This window comes from Rhineura floridana, chromosome 11, assembly GCF_030035675.1.
Source record: "Rhineura floridana isolate rRhiFlo1 chromosome 11, rRhiFlo1.hap2, whole genome shotgun sequence".
In the NCBI taxonomy this organism is placed as follows: domain Eukaryota; kingdom Metazoa; phylum Chordata; class Lepidosauria; order Squamata; family Rhineuridae; genus Rhineura; species Rhineura floridana.
The window spans coordinates 26,938,340-26,964,270 of record NC_084490.1 but is presented as its reverse complement, the minus strand read 5'-3'; the positions used below and the strand labels follow the sequence as shown (position 1 = coordinate 26,964,270).

Sequence of the window (25,931 nt, the reverse complement as noted above, 5' to 3'; positions counted from 1 at the left end):
TGTTAATCACAATGACGTTCATATATATTTTTAGGTGATTAACAGAATCCTTATAGGGATCCAGAGCAAGCTTGAGTGAAGTTCTGTATACACACACTACAATTCTTCCAAGAAGCTCAAAGACACACACAGCACCTTGCAGGTTGGGCCCCATCTGAACTATACATTTAAAGCAGTATCATGCTACTTTAAATCATTGTGGCTTCCCCGAAAGAATGCTGGGAACTGTAGTTTGTTAAGGTTGCTGTGAGTTGTTATGAGACCCCAACTGCCCTCACAGAGATACAATTCACAATTCCCTGGGAAATTAAACCACTTTGAGAATTGAAGCTCTGTGAGGGTAATAGGGGTCTCCTGACAGTTCTCAGCACCCTCAACAAACTACAGTTCCCAGAATTGTTTGGGGGAAACCATAATAGTTTAAAGAGGCATGACACTGCTTTAAATGCATAGTGCAGAAGGGGCTTTGTTTAGGCTGAACAATTGTGATTGGTCTAATGTCACCCAGTTCCGCTCTCTTTTAAACTAGTTTTTTTTTAAGGTTATTTTAATCCCCTTTGTATTGTGAATTACATTCTCCAAACAATTACAATAAACATCCTACACTATAGGATTTTTTGACATAATAAATCAGCCAAGTTTTGCAAATTTCTTGATATCTCTGTGCATAAATGGCTCTTACCCAGGACCACCAACAGATGGATAACAAGACTCTGTTTCTTCCTGGTCCACAGCTTTCAGGCCTCCCCAGACTCTTAGCTTGCTTGCTTGCTTTCTCTTGGGTGCAGGAGTCAAACAAGTTTAAATTTTCCTGGGCTGTAGAAGAGGGCAGTGTTTTGAAAACCTTCCCAATATGCAGCTTTAATTGTAATGGCTTTTAGTCAAGTACAATAAAATGAAGATGATGATGATAAAGAAGTTTTAATCCTACACTCACTTTTCTGGGAGTAAAACTGCAATGCTAATCACACATACCCGGAGTAAATCCCATTGAATTCAATAGGACTTACTTTTGAGTAGACATAGTTAGGATTGTGCTGTAAATTAAAGATACTTTTGAGTGAACATAGCAAAGAATTGTGTTTGTGCTGTAAATCTTTCTCTCCCCTCCAATTCTATTTTTAAACCAATTAGGCAGGGCTTACTTAGGTATCACTGCTTATATTTTGTAGGAAACTAATACAGATTTTATTTTTTTAAGAAAATGTTCTACAATGAATGTATTTTTACATCTGCAGTGTGTGTGTATGTATGGAGTCTTTCCAATAACCCTTTGAGGTAGGGTTGCCGACTGGAAACCAGGACAGCTCACAATAAGAAACAAATCCCTTTAAAATTCAATAACCATAAAAACAAGTATAAACAGCTGCAAAACAGCTTAAAGAGGCATGATTCTGAATTTTATGTTGAGTGAATGATGTTCCTTATTTGAATCCTGTGCATGCTTCCTTATTTGTGTAAGCCCCATTGAATACATTGGGACTTGCTTCTAACATGCAGAGGATTGTACTATAAATATCTTTACAGGTTGTGTAAATGATGCATTTCTTTGACAGCCATGCTTATATAAATATTTCTTCATACTATGTCCCAATAAGCATCTGATTTCACACTAAGGTTGTACATGATTATTTCCTCTACATGTTAAGTGTGCCCTTCTTCCCTGGAACAGTCATGGTTCCCCTCTGTTGTTTTCACCCTGAGGGGCAGATAGGCTGAAAGATGGTGAGTAGCCCTTGGTCACCCAGTAAATTTTATAGCTCATTTTCATTTTAAAAAATTAATTAAAATGAGTTACATGCAGACAAAGTTTATTAAGTGCGCCTGGCACCAACACTGTTATCTTGTCGGCGCCAGGTCAAGACCTTCCTCTTCTCCCAGGCATTTTAGCATGTCTTTTATACTGTTTAAATTTTTAAATTGTGTTTTTAATTGTTTTTATAAGATCTGTTTTAAATTATATTTGTTTTAATGTTTTTAGTTACTGTAAACCGCCCAGAAAGCTTCGGCTATGGGACGGTATACAAGTATAATAAAATAAACAAATAAACAAACAAATAAATAAATACAATTAAGTAGATCCACATAATATACTGAGCTAGATGGCACCAAATGGCCTGAATCAGTATAAGGCAGATTCCTTTTTTCCTAAAAATGGAAAGGGATGCAAGGGCCACAGTGAATTTATTTATGAATTTTATTTACAACATTTGTATACCACTTTATTGCAAAAAATCTCAAAGCGGTTTACAGAGAGAATTAAAACAATAAAATTATTGGCAAAAACCGGTATTTAAAAACATTCAAAATAATAAATCCAGCAATGAGTTAAAAACAGACAACAAACACAATAGCTTCTACATGCCTGGGTAGGCTAAACAAACATGTTTTTAGCAGATGCTGAAAAGAGTACAATGAAGGTGTCTGCCTAATGTAATAGGCAGGGAGTTCCAAAGTGTAGCTACCACACCAAAGGACTGATTACTTACAAGAGCAGAACAAGTACTATGTACACCTGTAACATGAAAAGCACACCTTGAACTTGGCCTGATAGAAAATCAGCAACCACTGCATATTTCAGAGCAGAGGTATTATGTGCTGATAGGGTCTCACTCAGATTCAGCAATTGTGCCACAGCATTCTGCACTAACTGCAGCCCACAGGTCAGGTTGTGCTGCATAGGGATTTCTGTGACCTTGGCTGACTGACTGCCAGGATTTTTGTTCAGTTTTGGTATTTGGTCAAGAATCCTGACTGGTTGTGAGATACTTCATTTTCTGCCTTATAGGAAGTTTTCTGCCTTATTAAATTGGTCCGCCCCCAGAGACTAATGAATCCTGAGGGTTTTCAAAGGGCTCTGGGGGATTTTCCAGCTGATAGGACCGGCGCTCCTGTCGAGGACCTGGTTAATCTGTGGAATGCGGAGATGGCCCGGGCTGTCGACACAATCGCTCCTGCGCGCCCTCTCCTTTGCAGAGCTCATTCAGCTCCTTGGTATACTCCAGAGTTGAGGGCGATGAAGCAAGATAGGAGGCGGCTTGAGCAGAGATGGAGACGAACTCCCGATGAATGCAACTATACGCTGGTCTGTGCTTTTACCAAGCGATATGTAGGAGCGGTGAGGGCCGCGAAAAAAATATATTTTGCCGCCACTATTAAGGCATCTCTCTCCCGCCCAGCGGAGCTGTTTAGAGTTGTCCGAGGGCTACTTCATCTAGGCCCTCAGGACACTGTAGACATCTCGGTGGCCCGCTGCAATGAGTTCGCTGAGCACTTCCAGCATAAGATCTTACGCATTCGTCGGGACCTAGACTCTCATTTTATAGCAGTCAACCCTAGTGAGGTGTTTGGTGCACAGTCTTATCATGTTTTGTGGGATGAGTTTCAGTCGGTTCAGTTCGAGCATGTGGACAAGGTGCTTGGACAGGTACGTGCAACCACTTCGGTACTAGATCCTTGCCCCTCCTGGCTAATAAAAACTGGCAAGGAGGGAACAGTTGGCTGGGCCAGGGAAGTGATAAATGCTTCCTTGCGAGAGGGAGTGGTCCCTGGTTGTCTGAAGGAGGCAGCAGTGAGACCACTCCTGAAAAAGCCTTCCCTGGACCCAGAGGATTTCAGCAGCTACAGACCAGTGGCTAATGTTCCATATTTGGGCAAGATCTTGGAACGAGTGGTTGCTGACCAGCTCCAGGCACTATTGGATGAAACCGATTATCTAGATCCATTTCAATTGGGTTTCAGGCCTGGTTTCGGCACTGAGACGGCCTTGGTCACCCTGTTTGATGATCTTTGTCGAGAGAGAGACAGAGGGAGTGTAACTCTGTTGATCCTCCTTGATCTCTCAGAGGCTTTTGATACCATCGACCATGGTATCCTTCTGGAGAGGCTTGCGGAGTTGGGAGTTGGAGGCACTGCGTGGCAGTGGTTCCACTCCTTCTTGGCGGGCCGTCTCCAGAAGATAGTGCTTGGGGAACATTGCTCAACACCGTGGGTACTCCAATGTGGGGTCCCGCAGGGTTCGGTTTTGTCTCCCATGCTTTTTAACATCTATATGAAGCCGTTGGGTGCGGTCATCAGGAGTTTTGGAGTGCGTTGTCACCAGTACGCTGATGACACGCAACTCTACTTCTCCTTTTCATCTTCCTCAGGTGAGGCGGTCAATGTGCTGAACCGCTGCCTGGACGCGACAATGGACTGGATGAGAACTAACAAACTGAGACTCAATCCTGATAAGACTGAGATGCTGTTGGTGGATGGTTTTTCCAGTCAGATGGTGGATACATATCCTGTCCTGGATGGGGTTACACTCCCCCTAAAGGAACAGGTTCGTAGTTTGGGAGTCGTGTTAGACTCTTCCCTGTCACTCAAGGCTCATGTAGCCTCAGTGGCACAGAATGCGTTCTACCAACTTCGATTGGTAGCCCAGCTACGTCCCTACCTGAGTAAGGGGGATCTTACATCAGTAGTACATGCTCTGATAACCTCACATTTGGATTACTGTAATGCGCTCTACGTAGGGCTACCTCTGAAGACGGTTCGGAAGCTACAGCTGGTGCAAAATGCGGCGGCCAGACTGCTAACAAGAACGAAGCGGTCGGATCATATAACACCTGTTTTGGCCCGCTTGCACTGGCTTCCAATACGCTTCCGGGCCAAATTCAAAGTGTTGGTACTAACCTATAAAGCCTTATACGGCACGGGACCTCGATACCTGTCGGAACGCCTCTCCCGCTATGAACCGGCTCGTACACTACGGTCTGCTATGAAGGCCCTCCTCCGGATCCCGACTCATAGGGAGGCCTGGAGGGTGGTGACAAGATCAAGGGCCTTCTCAGTGGTGGCCCCCGAACTATGGAATAGTCTCCCCGAGGAGGTCCGCCTGGCACCGACACTATCATCCTTTCGGCGCCAGGTCAAAACCTTTCTCTACTCCGAGGCATTTTAATTTTTGTTAATGGACTGTAATGTTTGTTTGTAATTTTGATTTTGCATTTGCTGTTTTTAGATTGTGTAATTTGATTTTAGACTGTGTTGTTTTATGTACTATACTGTATTTTATTGTATCTATGTTCACCGCCCAGAGAGCTATTGCTAGTCAGGCGGTATATAAGTTTTAAAAATAAATAAATAAAAATACATTTTTGCTGTGGTTGGTATGGTATTGCATTAAGGAAATCATCACTGTCTTTTTATTTTTCTGTTTGCATTTCATTTACCTTTAACCTTACTCCCTTACATCCATAGAAGCAACAACAGTAGTTCCATGCGCTCCGCTCAACCCCTTTAACCCCACTGATGATGCACTTTGTTGTTTGCAAGAAACAGGTTGTTTCTTGCCCAATAGTGGTAAAAGAGAATTCACATACTGGGCAGCGTTGCTTCAATTGTTGTTCCCAAGCTACTGCCTATGAAGGTAAACCAAACTATGTTTGTTTTCTCGCTGTCAATTATTATTCATTGGAATTGGGATGACTGTCAAAGTGAGTTTATAGCAGCCCACAGGGTAGACAGAAAAGACTATAGAATCTCTTACTCATTTCTTAGACCTCTTTCTGAAATGAAGGGTTAAATCTGTAAAGAAATTTGGAGCAGTCATGTTAAAAGGTAAGGGCAGGGCATTTCAGGCAGGGGGTTGCCAACCCTACTTGGATATGGAAGTCTTTGTAGAGGATCCCTAGTCAAGCTTTACCAACAGCACAATCCAAACTATTTCTACTCAGAAGTAAGTCTTGTTGAGATCTATGGGGCTTAGTCCCTTAGTAAGTGTGTTCAGAATTGCAGCCTTCTGGAACATTCATCTTTATTCCTGAGTGTTCCCATTTAACATCTCCATAACAATAGGTTCCTTTCTTCCTGTAATGGCCTTCTGGTGACAGGTCTAGCCTGAGGGCACTTAAACCCTTTTTGCCAGAACCAGGTTGGCTAAATTAAATGTTCCCTACCCAGGATCCATCTTTTAGCTAAGATTTCTATCTTAATTTCCAATCAGAGAAATCTTTTTGTTTGAATTGTATGCGCCAAGCAACTGTGGTTGATGCTTAATGTATCATGCTTTATGACACCACTTGGGCCCTCCCCATGACATCACTCGGGCCCACCCCATGACATCATTTAGGCCTGCCCCCATGACATCACTCAGGCTCACCCTGAAATCTTGGGTTTTAGGATGGTTCTGACTTGGCAACCTTAACTGACACAACTGTTTTGCAAAGTGAACTATCTGTGATATCCCCAGACATTAGAGGCTGAAACCAGCTCAATCCAATATGGGGGACAGTGTTGATAAATTTCTAGCATAGTTCTCATACATTCTGTCTAAAGAAATAGATAGGTCCTCTGGACCAAAACACTAGCCCTATATGTTTCAATTTCCTATTTTGAAACCATAATGAGCAATTTGATTCTGCTGTGTTTCATTTGAATTATCCATAGAAAACTAGTTAGCTGTAGCTTTAAGCTTTGAATCAATTCAATACCATAAAATCTGCTCCTCCATCCAGCTTAAACATGTTTTTTTAAAAAAAACAAAAAAACATTTTTGCTGACCTTGTGGTTTTCCTCTCTCAGTTATTTCCCCTATACTTTGGGTAATGCTGTGCAGTGTAATCTCATGTGGGGTGCCTGGACCACAGTCCTTTTGCACATTTCCGTAGAAGATGGAAAAGGTTTTCTGAGTAAAGTACTGAGGAGATTCAAAGGAGAGCTATGTGGCTGTTTTATTCCAATGATTTCTTAATTGCTAATTTGTGCATTTTATCTGATTTTGCACAACATATGTGCAACATAGGAAACAGACTTTTAGTGTGGCGGCACCTACCCTATGGAACTCCCTATTCCTAAATATTAGACAGGCGCCATCTCTGTTATCTTTTTGGCACCTATTGAAGACCTTCCTTTTTCAACAAGCCTTTTAAGTTGAGGCCTATCCCAGTCTGTGTCTGGGTTGGAATTGCTTTTTAATATGTTTTAAAACCTTTTTTTAAAAAAAAACCCAATGTTTTTAACCTTTTTTTAAAGATGTCTTGAAAGCTTTAAAAAATGTTTTAAAAGATGTTTAGTTTTAATTAATTTTTAAATCTGTTTTTATGATGTTTTAAAATGTTTTTAGTGCTTTTGTTTGCTGCCCTGGACTCCTGCTGGGCGGAATGGCGGGATATAAATCAAATAATAAATAAATATCTTGGAGGTCAAAACAACGTAACCATTCTTCCTTCTCTAGTCACTTCTTGTAAAGCAGTGAAGGTACTTAAAGTAGAGTTAATTCCCTCAGAACAGTTAACATGCCAGAGATGAAAGGCTAGGACTAGGGAGTCAACTACTTTCTGACTCTGAGCCAAGATACCTCATCCAAAATTTGAGGCGTAGCTATAATGTTCCTACAGGATCAAGCATTGTTGGGAATGAATTTACTCATCTGTAGAGCCTTTAATTTAATTGAAAAAATATGTTGCTCATTTAAAACTGCAAAAATGTTATTGCATTATTTATTAAATTTATATCCTGCCCTTCCTCCCGAAGGAGTCCAGAGCAACAAACATATCAACAAAATAATTTAACAACAAAAAAAGCATTCTAAAATCAGTTTCAAACATTCTAAAACACAGTTACAGTTAAAAACATTCTTCCATCCAATGAGCTCTGGGTTGTTGGGAACAGTTCCCTTCAGCCATCAAATGCCAGGGTAAACAAGAATGTTTTCAAATCCCTTCCCAAAGTCAGTAGTGATAGAGACAGGTGCACCTTACTGGGGAAAGCATTCCACACATGGGGAACCACAACAGAAATTGCCTAGTTGAAGTGTCAACTAGGCAGCCCTCGTCACATTTCATTCTTTGTGGAGGTCAAGGGACTATTAAGGTACAGAACAAACCTAACTGAGTGTTTGGTCAATTCAGCTCACTAGTATTTAAATATATAAGAGCAAAATAAAGAGATTGACTTAGAATTTCATTTTTTCCTCCTCATTAGTTGATCCCTGTTGTTCAGGTCAGGTCTCATAACAATGTAACATTTTGGGAAAAAGATACAACCAAGTAATCCAGCAGTAGAACATAAGATGGAGAAGATCTCCACAGCCACCATGTATTTCCCTTTGGTGCTCAGGTAGGTTGGTACAAAGGACAACCAAACACTGCAAAACACCAACATGCTGAAAGTGATAAATTTGGCCTCGTTGAAACTGTCAGGCAATTTTCTGGCTAAGAAAGCTACAATGAAACTGACAATAGCCAGGGAGCCCATATAACCCAAGACACAGTAAAACATGGTAGCTGAACCCTCATTACATACCAGTATGATTTCACCATTCATCGAGTGCATATCTGTACCTGGGAATGGAGGGGACGTACTTAACCAAAGAGTACAAATTCCAGCTTGAACAAAGGAGAAGGAGAGGACAACATAATTTGCCAGTCCTTTTCCCACCCATTTCCTTAGACTGGAACCTGGTTTGGTTGCCATGAATGCCAGAACCACAGTGATGGTTTTTGCCAACACAGAGGAAAGGGCCACAGAGAAGATGATGCCAAAAGCTGTTTGCCGGAAAAGGCAGATCACCTTTCCAGGCTGCCCAATAAAAAGCAAGGCACAGAGGAAACAAAGGAGGAGGGAGATGAGAAGGATGTAGGTGAGGGTCCGGTTATTGGCTTTGACGATGGGAGTGTCCTTGTACTTCATGAAAATTCCAAGTATTAATGTTGTGAGCAATGAGAGAGAAATTGCCAAAATAGCTAAAACAATCCCTAAAGTTACTTTGTAAGAGAGGTAGCTTAGAGCCTTGGGAATGCATTGGGTTTGGTCTTTGTTAGGATACTGGTCTTCCGGACATTTGACACAGACATCCATATCTGAAAAAAAAGGAAGACCTGTTTAGATATTTATATAAACTGACTATCTGTATAAACTAGTCATTTATAACAATGAGAGTGCTTTTCATGTTCTTGGAACCAGGAGAAATTAGTCTTAAGAAATGTATCTTTTCATTTATTTATTTAAAACATTTATATACTACTTAATCATTTGCATTTCTAAGTGGTGCACATAGAAACAAGCAATACATAAAATAAACTACAATAAAATTATAATAAAACCAAGCACTATCTTAAAATGATTGCTAGAATAAGAATGTTTTAATCATGCACCTGAAGTTCAACAAGGAAAGTGTCTGTCTAAACTCAGTTGGGAGGGAGTTCCACAGGCCACTACACTGAAATCAGTTTTCTTAAGGACATAAGAAGAAGAGTCTGATGGATCAGGCCAGTGGCCCATCTAATCCAACATCCTGTCCTCATAGTGGTCAACCAGATGCCAGCCAACAGGATCTGAGAACGACAACATTCTCCCCACATGTAATGCTCAATAGCTGGTACTCAGAGGCTTTTTACCTACAACTGTGGAGGTATAACATAGCTGGCATGATTAGCAACCATTGATTGTCCATGCATTTGTATAATTTTTTTTATAGCCATCCACTTTGGTGGCCATCACTATGTTGTCTGTCTTGAATCTGCCTTGGATCAGCTTCACTGAATGTCCCAGAGATCTAGTATTATAAGAACTTTTCACTATCCAGTTTCCCCATGCCATGCATAATTTTATATGCTTCTTTCACATCACCTTACTCATATTTTTGTCAAAAATAGGGAGCCCCAAATGTTTCAGCCTTTCCTCACAGGGGAGTTGCTCTATCCAATTGACCATTTTGGCAGCCCTTTTCTGAAACTTTTCCTGTTCTACAAAATTCTTTTTCAAGGGAGACAATCAGAATGTATGTATATACCAAGTGAGGTCACACCACTGACTGGCACAATGGCACTATGATACTGGCAGTTTTATTTTCAATCCCTTTCCTAATTATTTTTCACCTTTTTTCACAGCTGCCACAAATTGGTTCATTGGCTATACACTACAACCCCAAGATTTTGTTCCTGGTCAGTCACATCACTTTAGACTCTATTAGCATATATGAGAATATATATTTTTGCCCCAACATGCATCAGTTTACATTTGTTTATACTGAATTGCATTTGCCATTTTATTGCCCATTCACCCAGTTTGAAGAGATCCTTTTGTAACCCTTCACAATCCCTTTTTGTTTTAAACACCTTGAACAATTTGGTATCATCAGCAAACTTGGCCACTTCATTCCTCACCCCTGTCTCCAGCTCATTTACAAACAGCTTAAAAAAAATAGATCCCAATACCAAATCTTGGGGGATTCTACTTTCTACATCCCTCCATTGGGAGAACTATACATTTGTTCCAAATCTCAACTTCCTGTTTCTTAACCAGTTACTGTTCTACAAGAAGACCTCTCCTTTTATTCCACTACTGCTAAACTAGGTGTTTTTTTTTTAGTGTTTTTAATGCTGTATTTTAAAATTGTTGGAACCTTCCCTGGGACCTTTGGGTGAAGGACAGGTAAACACCACCACCACCACCAACAACAACAACAACAACACCCTCTGTTTTGGGAACTGCAATCTCAAAAAAAAGAAGATAATAAATAAGCTATTTTATGGGAATTGCTTGTTATCTCTGTATGTTATCTCTCTGCTGCCTTGGGCTCCTAATGGGAGGAAGGGTGGTATATATATATAATAAGTGAATAATAAATAAATAATACATTATGCTTCTTACCTTTCTTGCCAGAGATCATCCCTTCTGGACATGAAGCACAATCATAGCAGCAAAATTTCTCTCCCTCCTTCTTTTTCCTGCTGTAGCCAGGATAGCAGTTGTCATTGCAAACAGAAAGGGGCAGAACCTACAAAGGATCTTAAAGGAGACTTAAGCAATAACAGATTAGCCCCTTTCAGTCATTCACCTTTCATGTGATTAGAACCATGTGCGAAGGAAAATAAGTGAAAATGAACAGGTTTGCCCAGATCTGTCCATCATACTCTCATACTCCCATCACTCATTCCCTGAGTGAATACAGATGGGTCCCCCCTTTGGGCATTCAACCTGCAAAACATGCCAACAATGTTCGCAACAATGGTGGTAGAGATGGCTAATTAAGGCACAATGAAGGAAGTGCAGCCATCAGGATCTTCCCACTCTCTCCACCACTCAATTCTAATTCCATAGTACATGAACAACTGAAGAGGGTTAGAATATCTGCAGAATGGCTGGTTTACAAATAGTGGGAGGTTGATATTGACTGATAACCTTAAAAAGTCCAGCTGGATTCAAAAGGGAGCTGAGCAGGGTTTGGAAGGGAACTTTGGAGGCTCATTATAAATTGTCTCAAAGAAGTGTCAAGATTTACAAACCCTGGGATTCTCTTCCGTCTAAAACTAACATGAGAGACCCAGCAAAATTGTCAGATTCCTTATTGACAAATGCTTTGCACAGACCTACGAAAGATAATTAATAGAGGAATATTTTTTCATCCAGGAATACTTCATTCATATATTGCCAAAGAATAGCAAGTGGCATTTTTGGAGAGGCAGCAGACTTTTAAAAAAAATAAAAAACCACGAATTAATGAGGTCAAAAATCTACTGTGAGCACCCACAGATTATAGAGACTATGAATAAGTAGACAGATTTGATATAATTTTTATTGCAAGTTTAAAAAGAAGGAACAGTTGTCACTTATTCTTATGCTACCTAACCTAATTCAGCACCTGAAGATCAAGCAGAATGATGAACATGCCAACATTGAACTTTTCTCTATTATACATTGATTTATTTATTTCCTACTATGTTTCACCTGGTTAAAGCTTTGGTGCCACACAATTTGGTCATGAATGGTTAACTCTTTGCCTGGAGGGGCCTGAGGTTCCAGTCTTCCAACTTTGACCCTAACCACTGAGCCATTGGGGAAAATCATCCAGTTTGTAAGATCAAAACCTGCCACTAATTCTCCATTGTCATCAAAGTGGACAGTGTCTCCAGCACTGTTGTTGAATAAGATGCTCCTTAAAATGTGATGGACCTACATTGAAAGAAACTATCAGCAAAGGGACAACAAAAACATCATATATATTTACATTGAGCAGCACAAAGGCTGCCTTACTCTATTTCCAACCCTCACTCACCCACCCACCAGTTTATGTGGAGACATCATGCTTCTCGCTGTCATTTTCCTCCAAATGGTCTATGTAGGTGGCAAACTAATGTATGAACAATTTTATTGGAATTTCATTATGTAGGTTTAGATTTTCCTTTACTTCTGGTTCAAAATCCACTCCCATTTCTTCAAAAAGTTTTGAGTTGTTATTACCTGCCATGGCTGCACTTTCTGAAAACCCAGTCTCTCTACCACGTTTCTCTGCTTGGAACTGGATTTGTATAGGGCATGCAAAGTATGTGCCACGGCATGGACAGCATTGTAGACATTGTAGCTGTGGCCAGTCATGCTCATTTCAAACAAAATTCCAGGAAGGCTCTCCAGCTTTTCCTCCCCAGTGCAGGTTTTCTTTTCCTCATCCTGCCCCTTAGACATTTTCAATGAGCAGCTGAATGCCTGTTCCCAGAAATCCTGGATAAATCCATCTCCTTTTGCCCAGGAAGGTCTGATCTTCTGAATGAATTTTTGGAATCCCAATGGCTGTTTTGAATGAACTGTGAATGATATGGAGCCATGAAAGGTCTGTATATCCCAGATCTTCTGAACAGAAAGTGATGCAAAATCCCAGTGGGAGGTAATAATCCACATTTTACCCAGAGGTGGCAATTCCAAGAAGGGTGCTAGAAACAACAGCATTCTCAAAACCTGAAAGGATGGAGGTTCTCCATAAACCAAAAATACATTGGCTTTTCTCTCAAAGACAATAGTATAACTTCCCAAGTGCTTTAAAACCAAATCTATCATTTCATCTACATAATTCCATTTTGGTATTTTTATTATGAAGTCATAACAGATACCATTCTGGGAAAGCATTGGTACAATTGTCTGTAAAAACCTTTCCCCTTTATCATCATCCACAGCCGAGAGCCCAATCCATGTCCATCTGAAATGCTGGAGTAACCGCACAATTCCTATATGCTGTTGGGCTTCATTTGGGACCATCTGGTACAAAAATGGAAATAGCATTTTCACACCTTTTAGTGGCAAAAATGATCCATAAACAAGCTGAAATTAAATATTGAAGTATGTTTCAGATGGATTATAAGACAATTTTGCAGTGGTACAGATAAATTTATATCAATAAATTTAAATAGTATAACACTGCAGAATTATGCACATAGGTGGTGGTGGTAGAATAGGGTGGGGGATGCTACCTCAACATTTAGTACAGTTACCTAATGATGCAATGAGAATGGTTCCATGGGTGAGATTCAATTGATAAAGTTTTGAAGGAAATTTCACTTCTGATACCTATTTGAACATCTCATCAAATTAAATTGCCAAATGGGTCCTATAGGCCTAACATCCAGTAGTAATCCAAAGTTAGAAGATTTAGAACATATGGCTACCCAGTCTCTGTTTGAGGACTTCCATTGAGGATATCCATGGTAATTTGTTCCACTATGAGTGACTTATCTCAAGTCTTGCAAATGTGCTCCCTCCCACTGTGTTTCACCAATATGCCATCTAGACCTTAGCTGTGCATTCAAAACAAGCCAGCTCCCACCAGGTGATGCTGCTTGAGATCCTGCTGCTGATAGCTGCCTGGATGGGCACTTCATCAGCAGCCTATTGATTAAAAAGAAAAAAAATCTGCTGCAACACAGAACACTGAAGCACTATATTTAAAACCTTCCTCAAATCTGATGAGGAGCCATTGAGTACAGTTTTTCAATATGCTGTGAATTCTCCCAATGGCATTACCCACACTTAACCCATTTGCTAACCAAACATCATGGGCAAGTTGGTCAAATATTTTCTTTAAAATTAGGATAGCGTACTACTGAATTTAAACATACCCTCCAGGGAACAGCCATATGTTCAAGGGTTAGAACATATGCCTTGTATGCAGAAGGTCCCAGGTTCAATCTCTGGCATCTCCAGGTATCTCTGGGAGAGAGACTCTTGCCTGAAACCCTGGAGAGCCACTGCTAGTTAATGTAGACAATACCGAGCTAAATGGAACAATAGTTTGACTCAATATAAGGCAGATTCCTATGCTTCTATATTCCATACCCTCTGCTTACCTGCGGAATCTTGTGGATTGCTGAAATGATGGCCATATTAGCAGAGATTTCAGAGATGCATCCGCCAATGAGAGCTATCAGATTGTTCTGTTTATGACACTTGAAGTTTGGGACAAACCTATGTTGCGTGGAAAGCAAGCTCAGGGTGGCCTTATAGGTCATCCTTGCAGTGTAGTAGCTATTAAGGATATGGAACCCCAGAGAGATATTTGATAAGATCTTAGGATTTTCATTGATCTCTTTTATAGCAAATATTAAGGACAAGATGTGTTGATAAATCTTTGGTACTGAACTGTAATAAAAATTCCAGTTATTTAATAAAACAACAGGAATAGCAGAAACAAAAATAAAATTGAATGCTTCATCATCATTCGTCGGTAAGCTTCCAGGAACGAGATGTAGCTGATTATTATACAAGATAATAAGGTGAAGTACAACAAATATGATATCTAAAATAAATATTCCCTACATGAACTGAAGATCTAAATGCTCAAAATATTTTCAGATCATTTTAGTGCTAAACTGGTACTTTCAGTTACAGGAGTAACTCCATTTGCCTATAAAAACAACCAGTACAAAGTAGATTGGCCATATGTAAGCTATTATGTGTTTCCAATCATTTAAAAAGCAAACTCAAAGAACAGACATTTAAAGTGAGTCCTTTGTCATCTCTCCACTTATTTCACTGAATACGTGTACATCACTGAGAATCCCTCAACCAACAAGTTCAAAGACATATACATTAAGATGAAGACGGTTCAAGTAACTGGTAATGGACCATTTAAATTATCTGAAGTCTAGAAGCATTAATGCAATTGGAATGCTTGTCCCAGAAGGTGATGAAATGGGAGAAGACAGTGCAAATGGAAAATACAAAGAGGAGACTTAGCCCTTGATATGTCAGACCACAGCATAGTACCTGATGGAATAGTCACAAATCACCTTTCAAAAAAAGTATACCGCATTAATATTTTACCTGTGCACTGTTAAATTTAGAAGTATGAACAGCAATGAGATACACAATTCTATTTGCAAATGAATGTATCATACATCTACTCTTAGTATAGACTCAGATTTGATTTGTGGGTCCCTCTCAAGCCAGCTTTATGTTGTACCAACAAACCCTGTGCAAAGTGAGAGAGCAACATGTGCAACTCAGATGGGGGAAAAAGAGGAAGAAAGAAACATGGTGTAATGGCTAAAAAAGATAAAGATTCAAAAGATGAGAAGACTAGAGATGTGAGGGCAGAGAAGGAGGCACAGGATAAGAGGGAACAAAGCATAGAAAGAACAGAAGGGGTGTGATAAAAACTAATCAAGGGTACTTTCCAGAAGCAAAACAGTGTTATTATTTTCTGCAAAAGCAAAATAGAAATGCCCAGGAGCCATTCATTTGTATGGGGCTTTGGCAAAAGCAACAAAACAACAACACCTTACTACCATTTTGTGTTCAACAGTATATTGTAGAAGGCAATGTGAATTTTAAGAATCCCAATGCCATTTTTCTTATTTGTTAATGCTGTTTCTCAGTAATGATGGTGTGCACATATTTTAAAAAAATGAAAGAGAAGAAGAAATGCCTTACATAGGTTCATCAATCAATATCTGTGAAGGCTGGTCTGTGAAATTGAGGTTATTATAGAGGAAGAGGACTTGAGAAACAATCTCACCGATGAGAAGGTCTCCTGGCTGGTAAAATTCATGAGGAATAGGAAGGGGGTCATCAAATATGCTGCAATTAATAGAATGTGTCTTACATACAGTATGACACAGCAGTGTAAGTATCAACACTAACACCAGCATGATGCTGTTGACAAAACCTTCCCTCCAAGCACAGATTGCTGTGTTTTCATCTACATTATATGTGGCTGCTAACAGTTTTGCTACAGTCTTCCTTGAATGATGATCCTGTTGCTACACCGATTTACAGCCTGACCTATTAGGGTGTCTGTGTGTCTAACATTTATTAATCTATCAATTGTACATCAGCTTCCCTCCTTACACTTTACTTTATCCTCTAAAAGTGAATGAGAAATACATATTTTATTTTATTTTTAAAAATCATTATATGTAACTTCAACTACAGGTATCAATAAACTTTGCCTTGGTGTGCAAAGGGGGGGGGAAGTAAATTCTTCATCATTCTTGATCAATCTGTCCAGAATTGATGCCTGGGTGTATGCAATAATTAATACCTAGGCAATGAAGTCCAGTTTTTCACACTAAGAATCTGGGAAGCAGAATATGAATTATGGAAGGAGAAAGGGTGAGGAATTCACAGTAAACTTTTGTGTGTGTTACAGATCATGCAGAATCATCTCATGGAAAGATACTGCAACATAAGAAGGTAGAATGATCCTACAGAAGAATGATAGAGCCCTGTCTACGCATAGATCCAATTCTGAAGAACATTTTTAAGATGCTGATTGTTGATCTTGCTAACAGCCTGTAGTTGTCCATTGTGTAAGAGGATGAAAGCCAGTAATTTTGACAATTGAGTTAATTATTTCCCTAGTGTGTGATTGGCCTTTGAAATTGCACCATGCACAACAAAACTGCTAGGAGTACATTTCCTGAACTTTAAAGTATTGCTTTCTTCTTTGAGAGATAATAATTAATAAGTGGCACTTAAGTCAGTAGGTCCAAGATGCCTCTGTCCAGAACGTGAGTTAAGTTCACCCACAAATCGTTCATATTTGGCACAGTGTGAACACCCTGGTTTTAATGTAGTCACACACTGGAGAATGTGATGTTTTGTTTTACTATGAAGACAAGTGCTTCTCCTTCAACAGATCACTTCCTAGCATTGATTGTCCCACCTATTGTTTTAATATCAATTTCCTATTCTTAAAAATCCTTATTCATGCAATACTACTAATCTATATGGCATAACTTATGGAAGGGGGGAAGAAGAAATGTCCTGATTGAAGTGGCTTATAGTCAAGTTTTGACTGTGTGTATGTATCTGGAAGTATACTTAAGGAAGTTTAACTGCCTTAAAAAGTAGCCATGGAGTGGACTGAAATCCCAGTACTAGGGAAATATATTCAAAACTGAAGTGATGGAATCTTTTTGGACCAAAGCTATCCTTCACTCGCTGCCCCTCAAATCTTGCTTGGTTCTGCACTTGATTATCTGGAACACAGGAGAAGGCCTTCTCAGTGGCTCTAGAACCCTTTCGCAAAGATGACCCACTCCCTTTTCATTTTGATAGCCATGTGCCCTATCAAATTATTGTTGTCTTACGACCCCTTAGTCTTTTTTTTTTTCATTTTGCTGCTTTAAGGTTTTAGATTTTTGTATGTCTGAATTTTGCTGGTTAGTTATATATTTAATATTTTTCTTGCCTTTGAATATTTCAGATGTGAACCACTTAAGCGAGTTGTAAATATAGACTCAACTATATAAATATATATACTTTGAAACTGCCATTTTAAAAAAAGGCAGTTGCTTGATACTTTTTCAGAGTCTGTACGGCAAACCACCTTCGCATGCATTCAAAGAAATAAGTAGTGAGTGTGTCATGCTATGAAGATTTTTTGATATCTCTTTACATTATATCTCCTACTCTTCTGATGAGAGATCATCCTTTCTGGACATGGAGCACAATCATAGAAGCAAAATTTCTCTCCCTCCTTCTTTTTCTTGCTGCAGCCAGATTGGAAGTAGTCATTGCATACAGAAAGGGGCAGCACCTGTACAGAAATGTAAGAGAGATTAGCAATATGAGATCAGCCCTCTTCAGTCATCGTTGTTGTTATGTGCCTTCAAGTCGATTATGACTTATGCTGACCCTATGAATCAGCAACCTCCAAGAGCATCTGTTGTAAACCACCCTGTTCAGATTTTGTAAGTTCAGGTCTGCGGCTTCCTTTATGGAATCAATCCATCTCTTGTTTGGCATTCCTCTTTTTCTACTCCCTTCTGTTTTTCCCAGCATTATTGTCTTTTCTAGTGAATCATGTCTTCTCATTATGCGTCCAAAGTATGACAACCTTAGTTTCATTATTTTAGCTTCTAGTGATAGTTCTGGTTTAATTTGTTCTAACACCCAATTATTTGCCTTTTTTTGCAGTCCATGGTGTGCACAAAGCTCTCCTCCAACACCACATTTCAAATGAGTTGATTTTTCTCTTATCCACCTTTTTCACTGTCCAACTTTCACATCCATACATAGATAATGGGAATACCATGGTCTGAATGATCCTGACTTTAGAGTTCAGTGATACATCTTTGCATCTGAGGACCTTTTCTAGTTCTCTCATAGCTGCCCTCCCCAGTCCTAGCCTTCTTCTGATTTCTTTATTGTCTGCATTTTTGTTAATGACTGTGCCGAGGTATTGATAATCCTTGACAAGTTCAATGTCCTCATTGTTAACTTTAAAGTTACATAAATCTTCTGTTGTTATCACTTTAGTCTTCTTGACGTTCAGCTGTAGTCCTGCTTTTGTGCTTTCCTCTTTAACTTGCATCAGCAAGTTTGTTTCAAATCCTTACTGGTTTCTGCTAGTAGTATGGTATCATCTGCATATCTTAAATTATTGATATTTCTCCCTCCAGTTTTCACACCTTCTTCATCTTGATTTCCACACCAGTTAGCTTTTATTTTTTTTTAAAAAAAAAGTTGTTGTGAAAATACATTAGGATTTTCGAGCTATTTTTTCCTTTTTTTTTTCAATTAATTTTTACTCAAATTTTCAAAACCAAAACAATACAAAAAGAAAAAACACAAATCAATAACTAATACAATAAAAAAGAAAAAATATATAAAAATATTGACTTCCGATTTGTCGTAGTTCAGCAATAAATCTATAATATATAACAAGCCTGTCTCTTAATAGATTATAAAATCACCTTCCTCCAGCGGTTATCTTAATTGGTTTCAAATCTCATTAACATCATATCATTTTATTCTTCCACAAAAGGTCAAAGAGAAGTTTCCAATCCTTGAGATATATGTCCATCAATTTTTTTTCTAGATAAACATGTCAATTAATCCAACTCATCAAGTCTACTAAGTCCAGTAATTTCAAATTGCTCTTCTTCCATTATCCGTATTGGTTCCATCTTCCATCTTCCATCTTTACGCACCCAATAATCTTGCTGTCATAGTCATATAATAAGAGTCTGATAGGAATTTCCTTTATCACAGATATTTTCTTGCCATCAATTCCAAACGTATCACTGAAGTATTGTTGCAAAGCCGCATCTCTGTTCCTCTTTTTTACATGATACACTAGCACATCTCTTGAAGATTTTTCCATTGACACAAAACAGGGATTAATTCTGTTAACTTTCTCCATTTCAAGTTCCATCAAATCCTTCCAGTCCAGGAATTTTTTTGAACCGATAATATCTTTATTTCCAATCTCTTCAATTCCTTCAGGGACAGCGCTGAGTTCCAAACCGTAATATTTGTCTCCAGGATCCATCACAGCCAGGAAATCCAAATCTTTTTCCATGTCCATATTTAATCCAATCTCCATAGTTTGAACCTTGTTTTTAATTTCTCTTTCATCCTTTTTTGGTTTTCCAGATCTATCTTTATTCTCCTTTCTCATAGAATCCTGAATTTCTTTCAGCTCCTGTCTCATTTCGTCAAATTCAATTCTCAACGCTTGACTATTATTTCTCAGTTCTTGTTTTATTGACTTAATCCCATTCATTATTTTCTGAAACATGTCTAAAGATAAAGCCCCTTCTTGTACATCCATGATCTTCTTAATTGTCATTCTTAAAGCCAAAGGAACAAAACTCCTTCAATTTTCAGTGTCCCAAGCAAAGAGCAGTTTATTTCTTTATCCAGTTACAAAGGAGTTAATCTTTCAAACCAACTGGCGTCACACTCTAGACAGCCCTTATTTCTTATATGCCCAGAAGTGCAAAAACAACTTTAGTTCGCAGCATCCAAATAACTAGTAGCAGAGAGAATGAGCAGATTCGTCAAAAAAAAAAATAGATCAGAAAAAATAGTGCCAGACATATATTACACAAAAGTCTTATAAATCAAAAAGATTTTTCTTTTCTCTTCCAATCAGAAACCCCTCATCCGTTGTAATCTTTATAATGCTATATTCCATGTCAGCTTTTTGCAATAAAAAAAAGATAGGCTATTTTTATTTTCTTCCCCCTTAGTTCCGTGAGTAAAAGAGAAGGAAAGTTTTGACTCACCCAGGTTTTCTTAATTGCTGATTCTTTGACAAATCTCTTTAGCTGTATAGATAAGAAAGTAATAAGCGTAGACAGGAGAATGCTTCCTGTGGCGCCCTTCCCTGGCTCTCCCTGTCAGGTTCCTACCTGCGTGTGGCTACTGCCTGTCACTAGGCACCACCAGGGACTCCACCACACACTCTTTGCCAGTCACTCTCACAAGTAATCTTGTTTTGTTATTTCTGTTTGCCACACCACTGGTAGGGATTCTCTAGTATTCGTATCTCACTGCTACAGCCAACACCTGTGACGTAGTCTCCTCTGTTACCACATGTGTTTGGGACTCTCTTTGGTTCGTATCTGGATTCTCTGTTGTTCGTATCCCACCGCTACTGCCACCACCTGTGACGCCCTTCCCTGGCTCTCCCTGTCAGGTTCCTACCTGCGCGTGGCTACTGCCTGTCACTAGGCACCACCAGGGACTCCACCAGTCCGGACTTTCCTTTTTTATTTGTTTCTCTCCCCGCTCTAGCACAGATCTCAACAGATCCCCCTGCTAGGCAACCACCAGTCAAGTCCTAATACTAGTATTCCTAGAGACTCTGAATACTGGTATTGTTATTCTCTTCACCGCTGCCACCATTTGTTACAGTTCCCCTTCAGCCTTGGTCATTACCTTACCCTCCCTTCTGGTCTGTGAAACCCCAGCCAAGGATCAGGCCTTTGGTAAACCAAATTAAGTATTTATTAAAGATAACAAAGCTAACAAGATTAACAAGATTTCTTCTTAAGGCACATAAGCATATGGTTTTACTCAATACTAATCCGAACTCAACACTCTCCTGGTAAACCACTCTCTCAAACCCACCAAACAACCCACTCTTTCTCTTCTCCCCCCAGATTCCAGTCTCACTCTTCCTTTTATACGTTCAGCCATTTTAAACACTCAGCCAATCATCTAGCATTCTACTGCCCATTCACTCCCCCTCCTCTTTCACTCCACTTACCATGTATCTTCTAAACAACCAACACTTACCATATATACATTAATATAGGAACATCACATTTCCCCCCCCTTAAACAACGGCAGAGTATTATTCCTGTTCCAGGATTTATACGTCACGTTAACAAATAAAAGTCTCTATGGGGAAAATGTCTTTCTTTGTTCCTCCGTCTGGTCACGTCACTGCAGTCCCAGCCACTTGCCTGGAAAGTCCATCGGCCAGTACATTGTCCTTGCCTTTGATGAACTGGAAGTCCACTTGATAGTCCTGTAGGGCCCAGGACCACCTCTGCAGCATCGTGTTATGGTTTTTCATAGGCTGCAACCATAACAAGGCCCGATGATCCGTAGTCACTGTGAATCTTCATCCCCACACGTATGGGCGCAACTTGTTCAGTCCCCACACGACTGCTAGGCACTCCTTCTGGACCGATGAATAGTTTTTCTCCCTCGGTGTCAGCTTGCGACTCAGATTTGCCACTGGATGTCTGGTGCCTTCTCTCTCCTGTAGCAAGACGACTCCCAGCGCCAGGTCCGACGCATCTGTAGCCACGATGAATGGTTGCTCATAGTCTGGTGCTATTAATATGGGTCCTTGACACAAGGCTTGCTTCAGCAGATCAAAAGCCTTCTGACATTCATCCGTCCATACCACACGCTCAGAACACTTCTTCTTCGTTAATTCATGCAAGGGGGTTGCTATTTCCCCAAAATTTCTCACAAACTTCCTATAAAATCCAGCCACACCTAGAAATGCCCTTACTTGTTTTTTGGTTAAGGGGATCGGCCACGCTTGTATTGCCTCCATCTTGCTCCATAAGGGGGTGATTTTCCCACTTCCCACCTTATGTCCTAAATAGATTACTTCCTTTAGTCCAAACTGGCATTTCTTAGCTTTTATTGTGAGGCCTGCTTTTCTTAAGGCCTCCAATACTGTTGTCAGGTGTTGAACATGCTCAGGCACCGACTTGCTAAAAATGGCCACATCATCGATATAGGCCACTGCAAAATCTGACATGCCGCGCAACACAGTATTGATTAGCCTCTGAAATGAACTTGGTGAGTTCCTTAGTCCCATGGGTAAGGTCACAAACTCATATAACCCATCTGGTGTACTGAAGGCAGTTTTGGCTCTGGATTGCTCGTCTAGTTCCATTTGCCAAAATCCTTTACAGAGATCTAGTGTAGAGATAATGGTTGCTGCCCCCAATAACTCTAACATTGCGTCTACCCTAGGCATAGGATATGCATCTGGGACAGTAATTTTACTGATTAGCCGATAATCAATGCAAAACCTTGTCGTTCCATCTTTTTTCAGAACCAGGACAATACTTGAGGCCCAGGGACTGATGGATTCCCTGATCACTCCTAATTCCAGCATATCTTCCACCTCCTTTTTGATCTCATTCACACGGTACGGAACAGATCTGACTGGGGCATGATCTCCAGTATCAATGGAATGTATAACTATACTGGTTCGGCCAGGTTTGTTGCTAAAGAGATTCCTATAGGTTTTCAAAACTCTCAGAATCTCTTCTTTTACTTCCTCCTTCACCTCCTCTGACCATTCCACTTGATCTACCCCTTCTTTGTCTTTGCTTTCCTGTACCAAATCTGGAAGTTCAGGCCCACTTCCCTCAGGGAATAAGGTAACTTGCAACACCTGGGCATCCCTGGTATGGTAAGGCTTCAACATATTTACATGAACCACTTTGCTTTTGTTTAATTGGTCTGTGGTGATTACATACGTCACTGTGTCAAGCCTTTCTCTGATGGTATATGGTCCTTCACAGTTAGCCTGTAATTTGTCATGTTTCCTGGGTATGAACGCCATAACCATATCTCCCACATCATACACACGTTCCCTGGCTGTTCTGTCATACCAGTAATGTTGCTTCTCCTGTGCTTGACTCAAATTCTTTTCCACCACCTCCATCATTGATGTTAATTTAATGCGGAATTCCAATACAAAATCTACTACAGATGTTTTGTACTCACCCAGGGTTCTGTATTTGCTAGGTACTATCAATTGCTTCACTGGTTCACATTCATCCTTTCTCTCAGCGGGCATCCACAGTCTATATAACATCCCATTCTCACACACAACTTGATTCCTCAGTTTGTCAGTGAAAGGAATCTGTTGGGTCAGAGCTTGTTCCTTTATCTGCTTCAAACTTATATCTTTATGCAGCTCTTCCCTGAATTGCTCTGCTTCTTTCTTATCAGAGACCACTTGATACAGTTGGTCTCCTTCAGCAGGCCTGCTAGTGGTTGCTATGGTGACCTGAGGCTGGCTAACAGATTCCACCCTGTTTGTTTCAGCCCCCCTTAATATGGCTTCTTTTTCTCTGTCAATTTGCTGTCACTACATAGATCTTTCCTTGGGCGCCCATTACATCTCTTCCCAGTATTACTGGTTCTTGTTGCTGGGCATTAATGCCTACTTTATATTGGCCCTCTCGGCCTCTCCAAGTCATTTCCACCAGGGCCACAGGCAAACTTTCTGGTTGACCCCTCACTCCTTGGATAGTCACAGTTTCCTGAGGTAATATTACCTCAGATTTTATTAAATCTGGCCTCAGTAATGTCTGAGCGGCACCAGTATCAAGCAATGCCCAATAATTTGCCCCTTGTACACTCACTTCCTCTCTCAGACTTGAATCAAGGTCTGTTACTTCTGTCCAGTTTATCTGGCAGAACTGAACCTTTTTTGCTGTTTCTAAAGCCTTGGGCTTTGTTTTGCACTGCTCTTGTCTGAGCAGGATTACTAACGGGGTTGGCAACCTCACATTGAAAACGTAGGTGCCCCGGTCTACCACATTTGTAGCATAATTTCTCCTCACTTTTAGGGTACACAGATCCACTCTGGGGTGTCCTGTGCCCTTCAGATTTTACTGGAGGACTCACTCTCTGTGGTACCACATCCCTTCTGCCAGCGTTATATGGTCTGGGTTTAAACTCTCTTGATGTTTTCCCCACCCAGCCAGTTCTGTTGGAGGTGAAGTGATCCGCCATCTCTGTGGCCTCCTGCACCGATGTAGGGGAACGGTCTTTGACCAGGAGCCTTATTTCTGGTGGTAACTGATGGTATAATTGATCCAATATCATGAGGTTTTTCACCTCCTCCACAGACTGAGCTTTTGCACTTGTCAGCCATTTCCCAAATATGTCCATCAGTTTTGCCCCCAGCTCCACGAAAGACCTCCCTGTCTGTATCTGGCAGTTTCTGAAAAGCTTTCTAAAATAATCAGCCCCCAGTCTGAATCTTTTAAACACTGCTTCTTTGAATTCAGCATAGGTGACGGGCTTGTCTGAGGGGAAATATTGGTATACCTCAGCCAATTCCCCTTTAATCAGGTTTGATAAATACTGCATGTATTTATCTTCAGGTAGCCCCCACAACTGAGCTGCTTTTTCAAAGGTGCTGAGGTAAATTTGAGGATCTTGACCAGGCTCATAGACAGCAAAGTCCTTTGGAGTAATTTTTATTTTTGCTCCATCTCTGTCCTTTCTTGTTTCATCAGAATGAAACTTCTCTCTTTCAAATTTTAACTTTTCTACTTGTAATTCGGCATCCACTGCTCGTTGCTTCTCCCTCTCCTCAAACCCCATTCTCATTCTCTCAGTTTCCATCTTCAACTTCTCAGTTTCCAACTCCCTCTGTTTATCTTTTTCCTCAGCCTCAAAGACCCGCTGCTTTTCTTTCTCCTCAGCCTCCCTCCTCAATCTCTCAGTTTCCAATTCATGCTCCCATCTTAACTTCTCTCTCAAGTACTCTATATAAGCGGGATTGGTTGAGTATCCTTCTGGGGTCTCTTCTCTGACAGGTTGTTTTTGCTGGGCAGTTGCAAATCCTATAAGTGCTACCCTCAATTCATCTACCCCTTTACCCTCGTGAGGTAAATTGAATGTTATGCACTTCTCCACCAGCTCCTCTCTTTTCATTTTTATATATTCAGCCATAGTCACTCACTCTTTGCCACACACTCTTTGCCAGTCACTCTCACAAGTAATCTTGTTTTGTTATTTCTGTTTGCCACACCACTGGTAGGGATTCTCTAGTATTCGTATCTCACTGCTACAGCCAACACCTGTGACGTAGTCTCCTCTGTTACCACATGTGTTTGGGACTCTCTTTGGTTCGTATCTGGATTCTCTGTTGTTCGTATCCCACCGCTACTGCCACCACCTGTGACGCCCTTCCCTGGCTCTCCCTGTCAGGTTCCTACCTGCGCGTGGCTACTGCCTGTCACTAGGCACCACCAGGGACTCCACCAGTCCGGACTTTCCTTTTTTATTTGTTTCTCTCCCCGCTCTAGCACAGATCTCAACAGATCCCCCTGCTAGGCAACCACCAGTCAAGTCCTAATACTAGTATTCCTAGAGACTCTGAATACTGGTATTGTTATTCTCTTCACCGCTGCCACCATTTGTTACAGTTCCCCTTCAGCCTTGGTCATTACCTTACCCTCCCTTCTGGTCTGTGAAACCCCAGCCAAGGATCAGGCCTTTGGTAAACCAAATTAAGTATTTATTAAAGATAACAAAGCTAACAAGATTAACAAGATTTCTTCTTAAGGTACATAAGCATATGGTTTTACTCAATACTAATCTGAACTCAACCCCCCTCCTTCTCCACACTCTCCTGGTAAACCACTCTCTCAAACCCACCAAAC

General features: G+C 40.3%; 1 protein-coding gene across 1 annotated transcript; it reads right to left on the bottom strand.

Annotated features, from left to right (window-relative positions):
* Window positions 1–7,947: 7,947 nt before the first annotated feature.
* On the bottom strand, window positions 7,948–14,138 carry LOC133367631 (vomeronasal type-2 receptor 26-like). Its single transcript, XM_061591727.1, has 5 exons — window positions 14,103–14,138; window positions 12,229–13,080; window positions 11,716–11,940; window positions 10,639–10,765; window positions 7,948–8,846 (listed from the first exon to the last, which is right to left on the bottom strand). Exons 1-5 carry the CDS (start codon window positions 14,136–14,138, stop codon window positions 7,948–7,950), a joined length of 2,139 nt encoding a protein of 712 aa, XP_061447711.1.
* Window positions 14,139–25,931: the final 11,793 nt, after the last annotated feature.